The following is a 23,076-nucleotide window of genomic DNA, read 5'->3' as shown; positions in this document are numbered from 1 at the left end:
TAGCCGTTAGCCCAAGAAAATTCTGGCATACTGTATATATGGTGCACCAAAAGTTAGGATGCCTAGTATTGCCTAATGCCATTTAGGCAGCGCTAAGCTTGATTATATACAATGCACCTAACTTTTATAGAATCGAGTTTAGCGTTGCACTAATCAGCACCAGTTTCTTAGGTGACCTATATAGAATCAGGCCCTATGCACATAACAGTTGCATTTGTTCTTGTCTATATTGGTCTTTTGTTTTTGCTATCAGTTTTCCTGATGTCTTTGCTTGATTGACTATCTCTGAACCATATTTTTAGACAGATATTGTTTTTTGTATGATTACAGTATACTATTTTTCTTATTGACTTATTTGGAGTACTACATTTTTGACTTTTCACATCAGGCTGATGCAAAAATGGTATGTGATGTGGTAAGTCGGATGGAAGATACTGAACCTTTCTCTTCAGAGCTGCTGTCAGCCATGATGAGACTCTGGGCAGATTCTGGAATCCAGGAATGCTTTAACCGGTCCCGGGAATATCAACTTAATGACTCTGCTAAATAGTACGTAATTTTCCTGTTATATGCAGTATATTGATTTGGAGATCAGAATAGCCATATTTATTTTACACATTATGGAGGTAATTTTATAACTGCTGTCATTAAGCAAAATGTAGAGAAATGTAAAAGAGGGTCAAAATACATCACATGAACCGAACACAAAAAGCACCAAGGGCTTATAGGGTTTAAGACAATCAAATGGAGTTTTGTTGCTGGACCTGACATGGGCCGTGTTTTGGCATGAAATGTCTGTCAGGGGTCATCTAATAAAAGTAATATGTATATGATAACCTCAAACATATAACACCATCGATGAACAAAACCAGAGCTGATAATGAAAATAAAAATCTGTATTCCTCAAGCCTACTATTGGCTTCTTCTGTATTACAGCATCTATAAAATGGCACCCATACAAACAATTGAAAAAATGTGCATTTCACTATGTAGACTGCAGAATTTTCTGTGTTTTCCCTTTAAAATTTGACCCACTGAAAACTATACATACATTTACATTTACAGTGGTACCTCGGTTTACGAGTGCACCGGTTTGCGAGTGTTTTGCAAGACGAGCAAAACATTTGCAAAATCGGTGCCTCGGAAACCGAGCATGGCTCAATTTACGAGCACCCCCCCCCCCCCCCGCAATCCGGCACCCCCCCCCGCCACGATCCGACCCCCCCGCCACAATTGGGCACCCCCCCTGCCACTTCATACCCTCATCTGGGCACTCTTGAAAATCGGCCTTCTCCTCTGCTGGGCCTTGAGCATCTGAGCATGCTCAAGACCTGCGAGTTCATGTTCTGAACATGAACTCGCAGGCCTTGAGCATGCTCAGATGCTCAAGGCCCAGCAGAGGAGGAAGCCGATTTTCAAAAGTGCCCAAATGAGGGTAAGAAGCGGCGGGGGGGTGCCAAATTGTGTCGGGGGGATGTCGGATCGTGTCGGGGGGGTGCCCAATCGTGTCGGGGGGGTCGGATCGTGGCAGGGGGGTGCCCAATCGTGGCGGGGGGGTCGAATCGAGGCAGGGGGGGTGCCTGATCTCAGGGGGGGCCTTCAAGGGGAGCAATGCCGGTTCTCGGGGGGGGGAACGCATCAAAGCGAGTTTCCATTATTTCCTATGGGGAAACTCGCTTTGATAAACGAGCATTTTGGATTACGAGCATGCTCCTGGAACAGATTATGCTCGTAATCCAAGGTACCACTGTATTTCACTTAGGGGCCCTTTTACTAAACTGCAGTAAGCACTAACACATGCTTACTACATCAAAAAATGGCATACTGTGGGGCATGCTGAGGAATCCTGTGGTAATTTTGCCTTGTGTGCACGCTACCCTTCACATAAAAAAATATGCAAGGGCCAAGTCGTGGGAGGGGGGGGGCAGAGAGTGGGCATATATATTGATGTGGCCCTTTTGAACCTGGGCATGGCAGCCTATTAAAAATGGACAGATATGTGGTAAAATGGGCAAGCATGAAAAATAAAATAGTCATTATATTTTCCTCCCATTGCTCTGGATTTACTAGTCAGGGTTTGATTTATAAGATAAGGACCTAATCCAAGGGCAGAGGAGAAGGGTTTATAAATGGCTATTTAAAATTACAATTGGATATTCCAGAACACAAACCAGATAAGACAAATATGTGTTTTGTGCTGAGGTCACTGGAAACAGGAGTACCGTATTTTCGCGGATATAACGCGCACCCGTGTAAAACGCGCACACGGGTATAGCGCGCAGAAATCACATTGACATGTACAAAAACTTTTGTATACCGCGCTCACGGGTATACCGCGCATGATGCCCGACGCTCCTTTCGCCCGCCCTGACTTTCCGTGCGCTGTCCCGACTCTCCGTTCACCCCCCCCTGACTTCCGTGCACTGCCCTGACTTTCCGTGCGCTGTCCCGACTCTCCGTTCACCCCCCCTGACTTCCGTGCACTGCCCTGACTTTCCGTGCGCTGTCCCGACTCTCCGTTCACCCCCCCTGACTTTCCGTGCACTGTCCCCCCTTGAAGTCCTGTCCCCCCTTGAAGGTCTGTCCCCATCCTGAAAGCCTGATGCCCCCCCCGACGTCCGATACATCCCCCCCCCCGGCAGGACCACTCGCACCCTCACCCCGAAGGACCGCCGACTCCCCAACAATATCGGGCCAGGAGGGAGCCCAAACCCTCCTGGCCACGGCGACCCCCTAACCCCACCCCGCACTACATTACGGGCAGGAGGGATCCCAGGCCCTCCTGCCCTCGACGCAAACCCCCTCCCCCCAATGACCGCCCCCCCCAAGAACCTCCGCCCGTCCCCCAGCCGACCCGCGACCCCCCTGGCCGACCCCCATGACACCCCCACCCGCCTTCCCCGTACCTTTGTGTAGTTGGGCCAGAAGGGAGCCCAAACCCTCCTGGCCACGGCGACCCTCTAACCCCACCCCGCACTACATTACGGGCAGGAGGGATCCCAGGCCCTCCTGCCCTCGACGCAAACCCCCCTCCCCCCCCAACGACCGCCCCCCCCAAGAACCTCCGACCACCCCCCCAGCCGACCCACGACCCCCCTGGCCGACCACCACGACCCCCCCACCCCCCTTCCCCGTACCTTTGGTAGTTGGCCGGACAGACGGGAGCCAAACCCGCCTGTCCGGCAGGCAGCCAACGAAGGAATGAGGCCGGATTGGCCCATCCGTCCTAAAGCTCCGCCTACTGGTGGGGCCTAAGGCGCGTGGGCCAATCAGAATAGGCCCTGGAGCCTTAGGTCCCACCTGGGGGCGCGGCCTGAGACACATGGTCGGGTTGGGCCCATGTGCCTCAGGCCGCGCCCCCAGGTGGGACCTAAGGCTCCAGGGCCTATTCTGATTGGCCCACGCGCCTTAGGCCCCACCAGTAGGCGGAGCTTTAGGACGGATGGGCCAATCCGGCCTCATTCCTTCGTTGGCTGCCTGCCGGACAGGCGGGTTTGGCTCCCGTCTGTCCGGCCAACTACCAAAGGTACGGGGAAGGGGGGTGGGGGGGGTCGTGGGGGTCGGCCAGGGGGGTCGCGGGTCGGCTGGGGGGGCGGTCGGAGGTTCTTGGGGGGGGGGCGGTCGTTGGGGGGGGGGGGGGGGTTTGCGTCGAGGGCAGGAGGGCCTGGGATCCCTCCTGCCCGTAATGTAGTGCGGGGTGGGGTTAGGGGGTCGCCGTGGCCAGGAGGGTTTGGGCTCCCTTCTGGCCCGATATTGTCGGGAAGTCGGCGGTCCTTCGGGGTGGGGGTGCGAGTGGTCCTGCCGGGGGGCGGATGTATCGGACATCGGGGAGTCGGCCGGGCAAGAGGGCTTGGGCTCCCTCTTGCTCCGATCGTGGATGCGGGTGCGGGTGGGAGCGCGTGCGAGCGGTCGTTCGGGGTGGGGGTGCGAGCGGTCCTGCTGGGGGGGTGAATCGGGCGTCGGGCGGGGTGGGAACTATGTTTAAAAACTTTTGTATACCGCGCTCAGGCATATAACGCGCGAGGGGTATGCGCGGTAGGTAAAAACGCGTGCGTTATATCCGCGAAAATACGGTAGGCCTTCTCTCAGGTTACTAGAATTTATGTATAAGTTCTGTTGAAGACCTGTGGCAGATACACTCAGGCTGTAGCTTAGTTTTATGAAGTTCCATTGTTTCAATGTGTGCCCAGTCTAATTTCCAAAGACCTATGGCAGATAAAGTTTGGCTTTTGACCTGGTTGCTACAAAGATGGACTTTTCCTCTTACTACAGAGATTACATTCCAGGGGAGAGGGTTCCCTCTCCTTTTTTGCAGGGTAAAATTAGAAATGCTAATTGGATATACAAAATGCATATATGATGAATAAAATTTTACTAAACTATTAATGTAGGAACTTTCTTATTCAAGGGTTCAGATTGAAATATAATTACCTCTAAAAATTGTACTGGAGGAGTCATATAGGAAAATGTAGGTTTTGTGGGAGTGGATTGGCCACTCCCCTTCTCTTTCACTGAGACACAGGATTTTCAGTGCATGCTCTTAAGTGACTCAGTAACAAGGGAGCAGCAGTTTGACTGTTAAGGAGAAATGATTTAAAGCTGTATGTATGGATAATTTTTTTTTCTCTGTAAGTATATTGTAATACTTTTTCTTGGTTTCTTCTGTACTTTTTCTTTATTAGACAAGTTAGTATTAAAATGTAACTTTTAGGAATTCTTGTGTGAAGGGGACAGACACTCCCCAAATATGCATGCAAGCGCCTTATATGGTATCAAGTATTCTTGACCAATTATATGCAGGCAGAAAAATGTCGTCATGTATTAGGTATATTTAAGTGAACCTAGCAGAACGGAATTTTGAGGGCGTTAAGTCAGGGAAGTTGCATTTACACTCTGACTTGTTCCTCCATTGTACAAATGAATGCCTTGAAACAGGACTGTCTGTTAAATTTTAATAAACAATATTTTATCGGAAATATTTGTACAATTATTATCATTTTGGTGCACCTATGAGCAGGGTAGAACCAAAACTCTACTCAATATGCAAATCAGTTAGTGCGTCAGTATTGCCACACACTAACCAATTAGTGTAGGTTTAATGTATCACTTACAAAATAGAGGAACTAGTGCCTCACGCATTAATGGCCACACTCTGATGGGAAAATTAGAATCTAAGATTCTGGATGGCCTAGGTGCCTAAGACCTCTCCTATGGGTGGGGTCTTAGGCGCCTGGGCTAATCAAGCCCTAGGCCCCTCCCTGGTGCATCCCACAATGCACTGGGAAGGGGCAGGCCTGCCATTCAGATGAAGGCAGGCCTGCTAGACGGACAGAGGGAGGACATAGCTGGCTGACCGTCAAAAAAAGGATAGGGGGGGTCCCAGGTGGGGTTAGAGGAGTCTGGCAGGAGGGACTGGGCATCCCTCCTGCCGGTGAAGAGCACTTCGGGGGGGGGGGGGCGGATGTCTGGCAGGAGAGATTGGGCATTTCTCCTGCTGTGATTGTTGCGGGGGGGGGGGACATGGATCCATGATTCTCTAACCAGCGTTGTTTATGATAGATGCCAGTTAGAGAATCATGCTATTAGGCAAAGGACTGGTCCCTCCTTTGCCTAAAAGGTCTTGTTTTTGGCGTTTGGGACTTGGCCAATTTTTTGGTCGGGAATGTGTTGTAAGCATACACATAGTGCTGTGTGGGCGATTAAACTGCTGAATGTACAGATAGGTCCACATTCTGGATAGTTTTTTCGTGAATGGACATTTCCTTGCTGCCTACATTTTGCGCCTAGGGCCTTAGGCCAAAGGGGACTTAGACATTGTTTTTGATTATGCCCTTCACGTTATTTTAGTTTTTAAAAAAAATTGTAACAGAAAAAGTAGGTACAAGTCTTTGTGAAGTCAGTTGTTCCTCTTCTATCCCATTGGGTTCAGTGTGGATTACAATTCAAGATGAGCTCAACAATTAAGAGAACATCAAAATAATTCTAGAAAGAAAACATTTTTCTAATTCAAATAAATAAGTTTTAAAAACATTATGAAGATAACAGTTTGTCTAATTTGGAGAAAAATCTGATTCCAAATAGAAACTCCCTGATAGGCAAAGGTAGAATTTTCAATGAAATTTTTTTAAAAGAAGGAAAATCTAGTTTTATTTATTTATTTATTTATTCAATTTTCTATACCGTTCTCCCAGGGGAGCTCAGAACGGTTTACATGCATTTATTCAGGTACTCAAGCATTTTTCCCTGTCTGTTCTGGTGGGCTCACAATCTATCTAATGTACCTGGGGCAATGGGGGGATTAAGTGACTTTACCTAGTGTCACAAGTAGCAGCGTGGGATTGAACCCACAACCTCAGGGTGCTGAGGCTGTAGCTTTAATCACTGACAAGAAAAAAAAATGCTGGGCAATTCTTAAATAATGGACTAGTCCAGTGGTCTCAAACTCAAACCCTTTGCAGGGCCACATTTTGGATTTGTAGGTACTTGGAGGGCCTTAGAAAAAAGAGTTAATGTCTTATTAAAGAAATGACAACTTTGCATGAGGTAAAACTTTATAGTTTTTAAATCTTTCCTTTTGGCTAATTCTTAATAATAATATTGTAATTTATAGCTAAAGAGACATATGATCAAGAAACTGTTTTATTTTACTTTTGTGATTATGATAAACATACCGAGGGTCTCAAAATAGTACCTGGTGAGCCACATGTGGCCCTGGGCCACGAGTTTGAGACCACGGGACTAGTCACTCTGAAGTGAGATCACATATTGATTTAAAAACAAAACACCATTTTAAATTTAATCTTGGTCCTTAAAGTAACCAGTGCAGCCTTTTTAACAGTGGAGAGGCTCTCTAAAACTTCCCCAAATGAAAGATCAGTTTGGCTGAAGAGTTTTGCAACAGCTGCAATCTAACAATTTTACAGTAACACCACTATACAGTATACTGAATTGCAAAAGAAAATAAATATATTTGCAATAATTCTGAAACTATGAGAACTTAACATCAACCATATAATTTTCAACTGGCTAAATATGAAAAACAAACATGTTTTGATAATGCCTGTAACTGGTATTCAAAAGTAAGTTTAGGCAATCACTATCCAATCCTGAAGAAACAAAATTTGGATCCTTCTATAATCTCTAACTTTCGTCCCCATCTCCACTCTTTCATTTATATCAAAATTAGCAGAAAAAGTGGTCTTTAAACAAACTTCACAGTTTCTGAAGGATACTCATGTCCTCCACCCCCGACAGCTGTGGTTTTAGCAAGGTCATGTATGGCCAGCCTCCTTTACTCAAGTTTGGTAAGGAAAAAAAAATCACATTTTTGATCTTATTAGGCCTGACTGCAGCATTCAGGCCCCGATTCTGTAAATAAGTCTAGTTTTAGGCGTGCTTTAGACGTTCTTGCGGCACAAGTGCCAATCAGCGTTACTTAGGCATTGGGTAGGCGTCTGATATTTGTTTTAAAATTCCACTTTTTCCTAATATAGATGCCAGATAGACATCCCTACAATGTTATATATAAAAATGTGTTTTTTATTGGTTATCATTATTTCAGGACTGTAACCTTTAACATAATAAACCCAAAGAATAGCATCATTAAAAGGATAATAAAAACACAGTATACCATGTTTAAAAGGATATTTATTTTTTTCAGTTCAAAAGTTTTATTGGGTTTTATAAGAAAGCAAAGAAGCATACAACAAGATCTAAGGATGCATAATACAAATGTAGGTGCTAGGCACATTGTAACTCCATTACATCTGAAGATCAAAGAACAAGAAAAATAAAAGGGAAAGGGAAAAAGGGAATAAAAATGTACAGAAAGAGAAACATGGCACATCAATCCTCAGTAGTCACTAGAAAACTAATATAGCGAAGAGCCATGAGAGTGACAATAACTCTGGTAGTCCAAACTGAATGTCATTGGAAAAGAACAGACAAAAAGTAGCAGTAAGAAAAGCAGCTGAAAGAAGGAAGGTAAAGTGACACAAATAGTTGATCAGAGACCTAGGTTAATTAATCAGTAGTTTGATAAGGCAATATAGAGTACTCCAACAGTGGGGACCACATTTTGTTAAATCAGCCAAGTGCATGAGAGTGTTCAGCAGCTACACGTTCAAATTTAGCTATCAAGCATACTGAGTTCCACCAGATACCACGTTCCACTTTAGCTAAATTCTTCCAATTAGATAGGATAATTTTCATAGCTATCAATAGCAACAAATGGAGTAAATTGTTGGCATCATCAGAGAGCCCTAAATGGCCAAGTTCATCCCCGAATATCAGTGTGGAAAAAGTAAGGGCGATGATATTTGTAATATCGTGCAGATATCGAGCCAAACTGACCTCCAAAAGTCATGCAATAGTGGACAGTCTAGTACAGGGGTGTCAAAGTCCCTCTTCGAGGGCCGGAATCCAGTCGGGTTTTCTGGATTTCCCCAATGAATATGCATTGAAAGCAGTGCATGTAAATAGATCTCATGCAGATTCATTGGGGAAATCCTGAAAACCCGACTGGATTCTGGCCCTCGAGGACCGACTTTGACACCTGTGGTCTAGTAGAATGTGGCATAGAGAACCAGTATCTTGACTACAGGACCAACATTTGCCCTCCGCATCAGTATTAAGTTTGGCTAATTTCTGAAGAGTCCAATACGCTCTGTGCATCAGAAAGAAAAACGTCTGTCTGTGGAAGGACGACATATTTTCGAGATCCTGGTCCAAACATTAGGCCACACAGCAGTAGCGATTTCTATGTCCACATCCCGTAACCAATTGGACTCAAGAGCTGTCAATTGCTGAATTTTCTCAGATCTTATCCACTTATACCACTGAGATGCTGCTTTACGATGTTGCGATATGGGGGAACTAACTTGAAGAATATCAGGCATTGCGACTAGCAGGTTCTTAGTCTTTAATACAAATTTTAATGAATGCTGCAATTGAAGCCATTGGTAGTGACATGTGGTTGGTAATTTGTAAAGCGATACCAACATGTGAAAAGGGATCCACTCGGCTCCATCCAGTAATTGATTAATTCTCCAAACGCCTGCTTGCTGCCAGCATTTCCAAGCAATTGAGGTATTCTATATTTTAATGTCAGGATTGTGCCAGATGGGCGCATGAAGAGTCGACAGCAAAGGAACATGCAATGAGCTTTCAATGATGTGAACGACTTGTTTCATAGAGGTGAATATGTGATCATTAGCACAGGTTGACCTGTCCAACTTGAGAAAAGGTAATGAAGGCAAGGAGAAAAGACCATATTTCTCTTCTTCAAACTGACACCAGATAGTATTGAAATCAGGTGAAACATCATGAAGTAACCAACAGACAGCTTGCCTCATGAGGAAGGCACAATGATAGTCGTAAATGCCCGGAAAATTTACTCCTCCATCTGCTTTACTATTCTTCAACTTCTTCAAGGCAATCCTTGGAGTACTTTTTTTCCAAAGAAACTGAGACAGTGCCGTATCTACCTTTTTGTAAAAGGAAACCGGCAGAAAGAACGGAAGCATGCTTAGAGTGTAAGTAATCTTGGGCGTGAGGGTCATCTTAATGGCTTCCAATCTCCCCCACCAAGTTAGATTCAGAGGCGACCATTGAAGAGTGAGCGACTGGATTAGTTTCAATATGTGAGACATGTTTAATTCAATAGTTTGGTCTATTGTGTTTCCAAATTGAACACCAAGGTATTTTAATTTATGAGGCAACCACTGAAAATTGAAAGCCTCAACATCCGATTTCAGAGTGAGTTTATTTAAGGGCATAAGTTCCGTTTTGGAAGTGTTAAGTTTGTAGCCAGATTCTTGCGCATAGTTCTCAATAGTTGACATCGAGGGCGTCAGGGAGGCAGGAGTAGTGTATAAGAGAACATCATCCACATAAGCGGAATATTTATCTTTAGTTGAGCCACACTCAATTCCTACAATATCAGGATTATGTCGTATGGAAAGTAAAAGAGGTTCTAAAGCCAGATTGAAGAGTAATGGTGAGAGTGGACATCCTTGCCTCGTGCCTCTCGTGGGGTGGAATGAAGTAGAATATGACCCATTGATTCGTACATTAGTAGTAGGGGCAGTATACAAAACTCTGATCATTTTAATGAACTCCTGCCCAAATCCAAACCATTGTAGAGTATTGAACATGAAGTCCCATTCTACTCTGTCAAATGCTTTCTCTGCATCTAAAGCCAAGGCAAGCGTCGGTACATTGCTGTGGGTAGCACATTGAATTACATTTGCAAACATCCTGGTGTTATCACTTGAAAGTCTACCTGTCATAAAGCCATTTTGCTCCATCCCAATCAATTTATGCAGTATGTGTTGCAATCTAGTGGCCAGAATCTTAGCATATATCTTAGCATCCACGTTGATTAATGATAGAGGACGATAGTTGGATACATATAGTGGATCTTTTCCAGGCTTAGGGAGAACAATTATGCTTGCTTCTGTGAATGAGCCAGATACACAGACAGTCTCTATAAGTTATTCGTATAAGGTAAGCAGATGAGGAATCAACAAATCTTGAAAAGTGCTATAGAAGTCAGAGGTTAGGCCGTCTGGCCCAGGTGATTTCTTTTCTTTTTAGCTAAGACATGCATACTCTCACAAAATTACACCAGGCTCGACTAAGTTATAACTTGATCCTCAGCAGAAAAGCTGGCAATGCAACCTTCATGAAGACTGCTAGCTATTATTGCGATAATAATCAGAATGGACATGCATTAGAAAATTACTTAAAACTTAGGGAAGAGAGATTGAATATACACACGATTGTTGACTCTGAAGGGCATACAACCTCTGATCCGGGTCGAATACCGTCCTGTTTTCAGCAGTTTTATCAATGCTTATATACCTTTGAGAGAGCTTCAGTGCCATCATTGACTATGTTGAATGATAATCTACCGCACCCTACTATCACAACGGAGGATAATGATACTCTTTTTGAGCCTATATCGATGGATGACATCCAGATTGCACTCCAATCCATGGCTAAAAGGATATTTTTAATATATTAGTTTCAGTGGGAGTTGATCTGGGAACATCAGTGTGCATATTGAAAAAATGTGACATGCTTACACACTAACCTTCACTCTAATCCGCTGTGCTAGATAATCAGCCATCCAATACTAGCAATTCTGATTTGATTATTACCACTCCTTATAGGTAGTGAATGGAAGTTAATTCTGCTAGGAGACAGAACAAGGTAGATCTCACTGCCCTGTTATATTCTTTTTCTTCATTATTTCAGAATTGTATACTTCAACAGTATAAAAACAAAAAAGTAACAAAGTATGCCATGTTTAAAAAGATAAATATAAGATTACTTTTTAACTGAGAGGTTCTGATTGGGAGTTGAACTGGAAACATCAGCATAGAAGGGTGGAAGCATCACTCCTGTGCTACACAGAAACTTATATAGCAATGGTATAATTAGCTCCTATAAGAAGTGTAAAACATAGGACTTTGAGCATCATATAGGCTTTAGATAGACAAGTTTCAAGTTTATTAGGTTTCTTGATTAATCGCTTAATCAAACTTCTAAGCGATGTACATTTTAAAATTTACATTTGTTAGGTGACAATACAATAAATAAAAATACTTAAAGGACAAAATTACACTCGATTTAACATATTCATAACATTAGGTGAGGAGGAATGAAATACAATTATTTAAAGTAAAGAGAGGACATTAAGGGAAAATACAAGAGGATAACAAATAAAAAATATAATAAAATAGAGTAGGGTAGTAAGATAATAAAATTAGTTTGCAAAGGCATCTTTGAAGAGAAATGTTTTTAAGTTACTTTTAAACTTTCCAAATTCCTTTTCTTCCCTTAAAGATATAGGGAGAGCATTCCAAGTCTGCAGTGCAGTACATGAAAAAATAAATTGTCGTCTAGTATTTATAATTTTCAATGAAGGAATAGACAATAAGTTTTGTTCATTAGATCTTAAAATTCTCTTTGCAGAGTATGGAATTAATAACTTAAATAAGAAAGCAGGGGTCATATTATAAAGGGTTTTGAAGGTAATTATACAAAGTTTATACGTTATTCTGTGAATAACTGGAAGCCAGTGTGCATTTTTAAGAAGAGGTGTTACATGATCAAACTTTCTAGATTTGGTTATTAGCTTAATTGATGAATTTTGTATAATTTGAAGACGTTTTATTTCATGTAAAGCAATTCCTTTGAAAAGAGAATTGCAATAGTCGATTTTAGACATCACCAAGGAGTGAATCAGGATATTAAGTGATTTGGGACATAGAAATTTAGAAATAGATCGAATTTTACGTAACCTGTAAAAGGTAGTTTTCATGATGTTACTTATATGATCGTGAAAATTAAGTTTGTTATCGAAAATTACCCCTAAAATTTTTATATTATCAACTGATTGAAGGGGGACATTTTGAATAGAGATAGGAGTAACAAGAGGAAAACTATCCTTCCATGGAAAAAGCATAACATTAGTTTTTTTAATGTTAAGAGCCAATCTGTTTGTATCCAGCCAATGATAAATTTGGTCAAGTTTTTCATTAATTGCTGAGATTTCAATTGTATTATTATTATTTAGAGGATGCAGTAACTGGATATCATCAGCATAGGCAAAAACGTGAAAGCCTACAGATTGGCATAAGGTCATTAGTGGTGCAAGAAAAATATTGAAAAGTAAGGGTGAAAGAATAGATCCTTGGGGGACCCCATGTGCAATCTGTGTAGGTTTGGAGGAAGATTCCTTGAAAAGAACAGTAGAGGTGCGATCAATGTGGTTTAAGCTCCAGAAAGGCTTTAGCAGGATACATTCTATTTAGGCAGTCTAGGCCATCCAATGAGCTTTTTTCTGGTCATCCCACAGATGTTATTTGAGAGATGTTTTTAGAAGTGTTTCCTTGCTCTAAATAACACTCTCTTTCTCATTAAACATTGCTACAATCAGCTCATTCTTCAAAGCAAAGAGAAAGCCCATAACTTCAATTGGCCAAGCTTAAAAACAGAATAAAACAGAAGAGACCTGAATGTGGCTTCTAGTTCATTGCAAATGGAGGTATGCAGCTGCACAATGCTGACCTCATTGTGACATCATCAAGGTGCACCTGCAAGGTAGAATGCCACAAGTAAAAGATGGGCCAGGAGTTGAACTCACAACCTCTGTAAGATCAGCACAGCACTTTTACTCATTAAGCTACACCATCTTCCACTCCAGTTTCTCTGACTCCCCTGTCATATCATAGCTTAGTGATCTGCTAAGGTATCATCTGCTTAGCTATCATATCACAATTAGCTGAGACAAAAGACTTGTAGCTCAATGGCTTAAAGCACTGCTTTTATTGTCCCAAAAGCCAGCATCTCAAGTATGGTTCAATAAATGTGACATGGAGTCAAATACTGCTGTTTTTATCAAATGCAAGCTCAATTTTTGGAATGTATTGTTTCTAGTATTGCTAATGTTGTGCTGTTCGAGATGAAAATTAGATTGGATTGGTCTGCAGCTTGTAATTTTTATTAAAATGAATATTATGTCAGCTGAAGGACATGAGGGAGTCAAACCCAGACCATGCTCACACACCAACCGTCATTCTAACCGCTGTGTTACAAAATAAGCCATAAAATCATAGCAATTCTAGTTTGATTATACTGTTCTGTTTAGGCATCATTTGGGCAGTAGCTTCTGCGTGCTTGCGGCTTCGTAACGGAGTGCCCGAAGCATGCCGAAACAGCTGTAGTTAAGCATATCTCAAGCTGTCAAGGTAGGAAACCTTTCCCCTGACTGAAAGAAGCCACCAAGTTAAGGCACCTCGTTGCACCTTGTTCATCCTCTCCAGCTCTCATTTAATCTCATTTTCTCAAATATTATGCTGGCTGCAGTCTGTGAAGTAGGAGACATGCCAGCTACCCTGTTTGCCACCCCCTAAGGGCCTTCCCACTTCTCTTTGCAGCCTGGGCCTCATGGAACACTACATAAGACAAAGGTCAATGTGACGAAGTAGCTGAAGTGGTGTTTATTAAGAAAACACTAATGCCCGGCTGCTACTCAATGTAAATAAGCACAAGATGAAAAATGGTTAAAATTTTTATTGCACAGTCTAGGAAAACAGCAAGCAAGTGTAATATCAGGCAACTGCAGTTCAATGAGATGGATGACAGGTATGCAGAGTAAGCCACTCCTAGGTCCAAGTTGTTACTGTGGTAGAATTGTTAAGGTCCCAGAATCTGCTCCTGGTAGGAGAGGGCAGGCTGAAGAAACAGGAAGATGGATTGAGACAAATTAGAAGTTGATTGGTGAGTTTTAGGCTCTCTTTTATAAAGGTGCGCTAAATCCACGCATGTGTTAACTACTAACGAATGCATAGGATAACATGCAAGTGTTAACCTTTAGCACATGCTAATGGCACCTAAACTGTGCCATGAAAGCACATGGTATATGTTAACATATGCATGTTATCCTATGCACGTGTTAGTAGTTAGCACTTCTGAGCCTAAGGCAAGTACACTAACGGGGATAGGCATATCATCACAAATTTGGAGAGCAATGTATGTTAATGCACACAGCTTGGGCAACAAAATCCTGGAACTAGAAACAGAAATAAGGAATGCAGACCTTGATATAGTAGCGATATCCGAGACCTGGTTCACAGACTCGCATGGGTGGGATATGGTTATACCAGGCTACAATCTACTTCGTCGGGACAGAGAGGACAAATTAGGAGGGGGGGTAGCACTATACACTAAAGATAATATCAAAACTACCAGGATCACAGAGGTTAGATACACAGGGGAATCACTTTGGGTAAACCTGACCAGAGGGAACGAAAAATGCCTTTACCTCGGTGTGGTATACAGGCCTCCGAGACAAAAGGAAGACGAAGACAAAGAATTGATTGAGGACATAGAGAACATCACTTTGCGTGGTGACACAGTACTGTTAGGCGACTTCAACATGCCAGATGCAGACTGGAACACCCTCTCAGCAACTACGAGCGGTAGCAAGAGAATAATAACCTCCATTAAGGGTGCACAACTAAAACAAATGGTATTAGAGCCCACCAGGAAAAAAGCAATACTGGACCTGGTACTCACAAATGGAGACAGTGTCTCGGAAGTATCAGTGGGAGACACGCTGGGCTCCAGCAACCACAACATGGTATGGCTCAACCTCAGGAAAGGCTTCTCTAAATCAAACACAGCAACGAGGGTCCTCAACTTTAGGGAGGCAGATTTCGACCACATGAGAAAATTTGTCCATCAAAAGCTGCAAAACCATGCAGAAACTGACAACCCGGAAAATATGTGGTCAAACCTAAAATCCATCCTGAACGAAGCATCTAGCCGCTACGTAAAAACAGTAAGCAAACGCCGGAGAAACAAAAAACCACAATGGTTCAACAAGGAAATTTCTGACCTCATTAAAATGAAAAAAGAAACATTTATTACCTACAAACATCTTGGGAAAAGGGAGGCAAAAGAAGACTATCAGGCCAGATCTAAGGCTGTCAAAAAGGCAGTCAGGGAAGCCAAACTTCAAACAGAGGAAGATCTAGCACGGAACATTAAAAAAGGGGACAAATCCTTCTTCAGGTACATTAGCGACAGGAAGAGAAACAAAAATGGAATAGAACGCCTTAGGAAATCAGATGGAAACTACGCAGAATCTGATACTACCAAAGCAGAACTGCTAAACGAATACTTCTGCTCAGTATTCACCTGTGAAGCACCGGGAGATGGTCCGCAACTACAAATAAGAAACAGCCAAAATGACCTGTTTCGTGATTACAAGTTTACACCTAGTAATGTCTACCACGAACTTTCAAGACTCAAAGTAGACAAAGCTATGGGGCCAGACAATCTACACCCCAGGGTACTCAGAGAGCTGAGTGAAGTTCTGGCTGAACCACTATCCGTACTCTTCAATCTTTCCATGCGCACGGGAATAGTACCCCTAGACTGGAAAACAGCTAACGTAATTCCACTCCACAAAAAGGGCTGCAGAACGGAGACAGGAAATTACAGACCGGTGAGTCTTACATCCATAGTGTGCAAACTCATGGAAACACTAATCAAACAGGAACTTGACAAAATTCTAGATGAAGAAAATCTACGTGATCCACAGCAACACGGATTCACCAGGGGAAGGTCCTGCCAATCTAATCTGATTGACTTCTTTGATTGGGTGACCAGTCATCTGGATGCCGGTGAGTCCCTTGACGTGATATACTTGGACTTCAGCAAAGCTTTTGACAGCGTTCCACACCGCAGGCTGTTGAACAAACTAAAATCGATGGGATTAGGGGATACATTCACAACATGGGTAAGGGATTGGCTAGATGGTAGGCTTCAAAGGGTGATGGTAAACGGTACCCCCTCCAAAACGTCAGCAGTGATGAGTGGAGTACCTCAGGGCTCCGTCTTAGGGCCGATTCTATTCAATTTATTCATAGGAGATTTGACCCAAGGACTTAGAGGAAAAGTATCACTGTTTGCCGACGATGCCAAACTATGCAACATAGTTGGCAAAAGCAGTGTGCCTGACTTTATGACGCAGGACCTAAGACAGCTTGAACAGTGGTCATCAACTTGGCAGCTGGGCTTCAATGCTAAAAAATGTAAGGTAATGCACCTAGGCAAAAAAAATCCACATAGAACTTACACACTAAATGGTGAAACCTTGTCCAGGACCACGGTGGAACGTGATTTAGGAGTGATCATTAGCGACGATATGAAGGCTGCCAGTCAAGTGGAGAGGGCATCGTCCAAGGCAAGACAAATGATGGGCTGTATCCGTAGGGGTTTTGTCAGCAGAAAACCTGAAGTCATAATGCCGCTGTACAGATCCATGGTGAGACCTCATCTCGAGTATTGTGTTCAATTCTGGAGACCACACTACCGAAAAGATGTGTTGAGAATTGAGTCGGTTCAGCGAATGGCTACCAGGATGGTTTTGGGGCTCAGGGAACTCACGTATGAAGAAAGGTTAAAAAAACTGCGGATGTACTCGCTGGAGGAGCGAAGAGAGAGAGGGGACATGATTGAGACCTTTAAGTATATTACTGGGCGTATAGAGGTGAAAGATGATATCTTCAGTCTTATAGGGCCCTCAGTAACCAGAGGTCACTCGCTGAAAATCAGGGGAGGGAAATTTAAAGGTGATGCGAGGAAGTACTTCTTCACTGAAAGGGTGGTAGATCATTGGAACGAGCTGCCTCAGAGGGTGATTGAGGCCAGCAGCGTGTTAGATTTCAAGAGAAAATGGGATATTCATGTGGGATCTCTGGGAGAGTAGGAGTCAGGGGGTGGGTCATTGGTATGGGCAGACTCGATGGGCTGTAGCCCTTTTCTGCCGTCAATTTCTATGTTTCTATGTTTCTATGTGGATTTAGTGCACCTTTATAAAAGAGAGCCTAAAACTCACCAATTGATTATTCTCTCAGAAAATCTTCTATAACTACACCCTTCTGAAGGAAAAAAGTGTGAAACATGTTAGTATTGTGAAAATGTATATAATTCATCACAAGGGCAAAGAAAGGTTGCAGTACATCATTCTCACCTATTCTTTTTGTTTTGGTATTTGAGCTTTGGCCAGATGCGAGCTGGTGTGCTGACCCTAGTTTGAACAGACCTGCTCTGGCCTTTGGGAAACACAAGGGGAATCATTAGCCACTCTGGGAACTAGAAATTAGGATAAAAGGGGGGAAATGTGGCAAAAATAAAAAGCAGCACAGTCTCAGAATAACAGTGAGAATGAACAGAAGGAAAAAACACTGTTCCTTTGTTTATAATAAGGATACCTAACAATTATGACTTTAAAAAGATTTACATTTAGCTCTATGAGGAAAAGCACTGCTTCTATCTTCCCAACATCATAGGTTCCACATATTCATGTAACTTGTGTATCTATTTTTCTGGCATTAAAGTTTCAAACAGCATGGGGGGGTTTTCAGCCAGCACTCCTGGAACCCTTTTTATCATCACTAATTCTCAGACCTGCTAATGACCCTGTGGCATGGAGAGAGTTGTGGCAGATATCAGGGGGAGAAATAATTAATGGAGAATCACCATAAGCAATAATACAGAATGGGAGTCCAGAAGAAGAAATCAGTTCTGCCTGAGCTTTTATCTAATAAAGACACCTAAGTAGCTAGCAATATATCATTCTCACTTAGATTTATCTTAGCTGCTAGCAAGGAGTTCCTGGAAAGATGAAAAAGGTTAGACATACATCAAAATTGCAAATTATTATAGCTGCTAATGGTCCTGTGAAATGGAAAGATTTGTGGCAGATATAGGAATGAAAAGCACGTCTATGTTTCGTCCATAGAAACCCGAGTTCAGGCTAAGCAGAAACCAAACAGAAACCACACTTAGACTAGCTTTTCCTTCGCCTACATTTTCCGCGATGTTTAGACGCAGTCTACCGCCCGACGAGCGTCTATGTGGTGCCTATTCTTAACCACGCCCATGTTACGCCCTCATAACGCCCACATCTACATACTTGAATGTGACTTTTCCCAAAACTCGCATCCTGCTCGCATCTATATTCTGAGAATGCCTACCTGACATCTAACTCCGTCTAAGTCCCAATTAATGCTTGTTAAGACCTTTAAATCGCTCATTATCCACTTAAATCGAATGCCTAAACCATGCCTAAAGTAAGGCGCACTTTACAGAATCTAGGCCTCAATGCTGAAATGACATTCATATTACAGATACAGCACTTGATTGGTTTACATCATTTCTAACTAATAGATCTCATTACCAATCCTTATGATTGGGGCGGCGGCACCCACCTGGGTGGTTTGTTGTCTTTGACAATGTACCAGTTGTATATTCTGCTGTTATGTTTTTGTCATATTGGTCTTTTGTTTCTGCACTCTCATGAATATTTGGTTACCTTGTGTCTTAATAAATATGATATTACAAAAAAAAAAAAATAAAAAAAAAGATCTCATCAGTGGGCTGGACTACTGTAGTGTAGCTTATGCTGGAATCCAAAACAGTCCAAAACCTAGCCATTAGGATTCTTTGTAGACCAAGTCACTTTGACCTCTTTCTGCGATCTTTTGTATTTTATGAAAGCTAATCTCTTATTCCTTACTTTCTCAGCTATTACTTTTGAGACTCCTTGCCTAAAATAAAACTGGCTACAAATAAATAAACAAATAAAATTTTTAATTCTTACTCATCAAATCTTCTATTCAGGTATCTCATTGTATTTGTCTTCTCACATTATTCCCTATACACCATGCTTCGTTCAATGGATGACTATTGCGCAGCATTAATCTATATGTTCATCTGCTTTTTTCTACTTAGCACCCTCTCTCTGGAATTCCTTAATAAAGCACCTACCTCTGGAAATGCCATACCAAAAATTCAAAGCCGGTCTTAAAACTCATCTGTACTCAGTTGTCTTTAACACACAATAGACTATTCCACATACTCCTCAGTTGTTCTTATCAGGTTCAGCATTTATCTTTCATCTTAACCTTATTCTTGACTTTAACGTCAAGTATAACTTTGACTCAACTTCCTATTTCTCAACTCCTACTCCCATTTTCCTATCACATTCCTTCCTATTATCTGATTTTGGTTTACTAACCTATTGTCACTGTTTGCTTTCATATCTTTGTTGTTTCTTTAATTTTTCCTGATTTTAACAAATTGTAAATTGTCTACTACTGTTTGTAAAAGGCAGCATATTTATAGTAATAAACTATAAACCATAACTATAATCCCAAGGATTCTAGATCTGTCTTCTCTATTTAATACCTTACCAGTTATTAATTTTAGTTCTTTTTCTGGCAGTAGCTATTTATTGCAAACCATATAACCTTTCTCTTTATATGATTCAATTTTAAAAAATTATTATACATCCAAGTATCTGACTCAAGTATAATTAGTTTCAGAAACATCATTGTATCTTCATTTTTTATTACTTGCCAGGCACAGAAAAAAAAATATCATAAGCACATGTAAATATAATTGCTCCCAAGTAAGAAACAGCACAGCCTAGCATCTTCAAATAAATATAAAACAAAGGGGGCAATAGTGGATAGCTTTGAGGCATCCTGCAAGACACCAGCCACAAGAGAGACCTTTCAGGCCATATATTTCTTGAATCCCTATCTTGTTCAATCTATAAAGTAATAGTGAATGGTCAACCTCATCAAAAAGAACAGATATATCAAACTGTAAAATATAGCTTGTATATCCTTACTAAATAAAATCCTAATTTCAGAAATTAATTCCACCAAGAGAGTCTCTGCTGTGCATTGCCCTAAAACCTTGCGGAGGGCACAAATAGGTGTTGAGAAAAGTCTCTGTTAATTCCTTCCCGCTCACCATGAGGTGGAGCTTTTTGATTTATAGGGCTTTACAGCCAACTAGGAATAGGGCATTGCTTTGGTAGGATTTAGAAACATGATGGCAGATAAAGGCTAAATGGCCCATCTAGTCTGCCCATCCGCAGTAACTATTATGCTTTGCTCTCTCCAAGAGAAAAGCCTATCCCACTTGCCTATCCCAGGCCCTTTTGAATTCAGACACAGTCTCTGTTTCCACCACCTCTTCTGGGAGACTGTTCCATGCATCTACCACCCTTTCTGTAAAAAAGTATTTCCTTAGATTTCTCTGGCGCTTATCACCTCTTTACATCATCCTATGTCTTCTCATTGCAGACTTTCCTTTCAAATTAAAAAGACTCGACTCATGCGCATTTACAGTACGTAGGTATTTAAATGTCTCTATCATATCTCCCCTCTTCTGCCTTTCTTCCAAAGTATACAGATTGAGATCTTTAAGTCTATCCCCATATGCTTTATGATGAAGACTACATACCATTTTAGTAGCCTTCCTCTGGACCAACTCCATTCTCTGTTTTAAAAGTGTTTCCAATAATTTAATAATAATAATAGTTTATATACCGCAGGACAGTGAAGTTCTATGTGGTTTACAATGATTAAAAGATGTTACAGATTGAGTGGAATTAACAAAGTTCAGAGTTAGTGATTAACAGTTCTAAAGATCATTTGTTGAGGACTAAGATTGTATAGGTCAGTTACTTACCACAGAAGTCAGACTTACCAGTCTGTAATTCCCTACTTCTTCCTTACTTCCACTTTTGTGGAGAGGGACCACATCCGCCCTTCGCTAGTCCTCCTGAATCTAAAGCAGGGGTGGGCAAATTTTTTGACTCATGGGCCACAATAGGTACTTAAATTTGCCAGAGGGCCAGGCGTCCTGGGGGGGAGGGGCAGCGCCAGGCGACCAGATTCTGATGTGCTGCAGAATGATGATGGTAAGAGAAAGGGTTAAGGCAGAAAGAAACCCCCCTCCCCCAAAAGGGCAAACTGTTATCTCTGGTTTCTGCTTTCATCTTCTTTTCACTCTCTTCCTTCCAGCATCTTCCCTCTCTGTCTCTTCAATCCAGCATCTGCCCCTTCCATCTACTGTCTGCCCTCTCCCCCTTCCGTATGGTATCTGCCTTCTTTCTATGTCCCTCTCCCCTTTCCATCCAGCCTGCGTCCCCTCTCCTTTTTTCATGATTCATTCCAGCTTCTGCTCTCATTTTTATCTCTCTTACACCAGATCTAGCATCTTTGTCCCTCTCTCCTTATTTCTCTGCTGACCCCGTTCCCAGCATCAATCTCTCTACTTTCTCATTCCTTTGTCTCTTCCCTTTCCCTCATCTGATCTCTCCATTCCCCCTCCTCTAATCTCCCTGCCAGCTGTTTCTTTCCTTTTTTCCTCCTCCCCTGTCCAGAAGTACTCCTTCTCCCTTCCCTTTCCCTCCTCCCCTCCCAGCAGCATCTCTCCTCCCTCCCTCCAGGTCCAATAGCAGCTCTCCCTTTATTTTCCTTAGTCCAGCAGCTTTCCAGCCTCCAATCCTCCCCTCCCGGTGCAGTAGCAGCTCTCCCTTTATTTTTCTTAGTTCAGCAGCTTCACAGCCCCCTCTCCTCCCGGTCCAGTAGCAACTCTCCCTTTATTTTCCTTAGTCCAGCAGCTTCCCAGCCCCCAGCCCTCCCTTCTCAGTACTCGCCTGGACTAGCAGTGCTGGTGCATTGCACAGTGGCCCCACTGCACAGGAGAAGCACCAGGGAGCAACTTTTCTAAAGCGCTGCAGCTCGTGCCTGCCACAAGTGCTTCATCCGCTCAGGTGCGGGACCTCCTCTCAGCCATTTGCGATGCATGACCATGCCACCCGCTAAACTGCGCCAAACGGAGGTTGGTGGTGATGCTCACGCTCCTTCCACACAACAGTTGCCCCATCCCTTGAGCGGAGCCGATTGTAGGAGAAGAGCGCAGGGAGCAGCTCCCCTAAAGCATCACGCCTGCCACAAGCTCACGCCTGCCACAAGCGGATGGAGGTCGGCAGCGACGCTCGCACTTCTTCCACACACCAGTCGTGGAGAAGGGCCAGAAAGTCAACGGGCCGGTTTAAACATCTAAACAGGCCGGATATGGCCCGAAGGCCATAGTTTGCCCATGTCTGCTCTAGAGACTCGTTGAAAAGGTCAGTCATCGGAACTACCAGAATTTCCCTAAGGTCCTTCAGCACTCTAGGATGTACACCATCCAGCCCCATTGCTTTTTCTAGCTTTATTTTAGCTAGCTCCTCACGAACACAACCCTCTGAAAATCAATCAGGGTCTATTACTCCTCCATACCTATTCACATTTGTCTTCTGCGGTCCCACTCCTGGCACTTCCCGGGAAATATCTGTTAAGCAATTCGGCCTTTTCTTTATCAGCTTCTACATATTCCTCTCTTTCACCTTTGAGTCTCACAATGCCACTTTTGCACTTCTTTCTATCACTAATATATATAAAAAATGTCTTGTCTCCCCATTTTACCGTGTCAGCTAATTTTTCTTCCATTTGCATCTTTGCTTTCCTGACTACAAGACCAGCCTCTCTTAACTTTTCCAGATATTTTTGCCTGTCTTCCTCTTTCTGTGATCTTTTGTAGTTTATGAAAGCTAACCTTTTGTTCCTTACCTTCTCAGCTACTACTTTTGAGAACCAAAGCAGCTTTCTTTTCTTCTTACTTTTACTTGCCTCACAAAAAGGTTTGGCG

At 42.7% G+C, this 23,076-nt stretch overlaps 1 protein-coding gene across 5 annotated transcripts in view; it reads left to right on the top strand.

Annotated features, from left to right (window-relative positions):
* Nucleotides 1–23,076, top strand: part of GNAO1 (G protein subunit alpha o1) — a 1,237,229-nt gene that overhangs the window by 553,001 nt on the left and 661,152 nt on the right. For all 5 annotated transcript variants that reach the window (XR_004539356.1, XM_033943713.1, XM_033943712.1 and 2 more), the window contains exon 4: nucleotides 389–549. Coding sequence is in view for 4 of the 5 variants with exons in the window: in XM_033943713.1 (XP_033799604.1) it covers nucleotides 389–549 (161 nt within the window). In the remaining variant the exon portion in view is untranslated. The remainder of the gene's footprint in view (nucleotides 1–388; nucleotides 550–23,076) is intronic.

This window comes from Geotrypetes seraphini, chromosome 4 (genome assembly GCF_902459505.1).
Source record: "Geotrypetes seraphini chromosome 4, aGeoSer1.1, whole genome shotgun sequence".
Classification (NCBI taxonomy): domain Eukaryota; kingdom Metazoa; phylum Chordata; class Amphibia; order Gymnophiona; family Dermophiidae; genus Geotrypetes; species Geotrypetes seraphini.
Note: the sequence above shows the minus strand (reverse complement) of the source record. Positions and strands in the feature narration are given on the sequence as shown.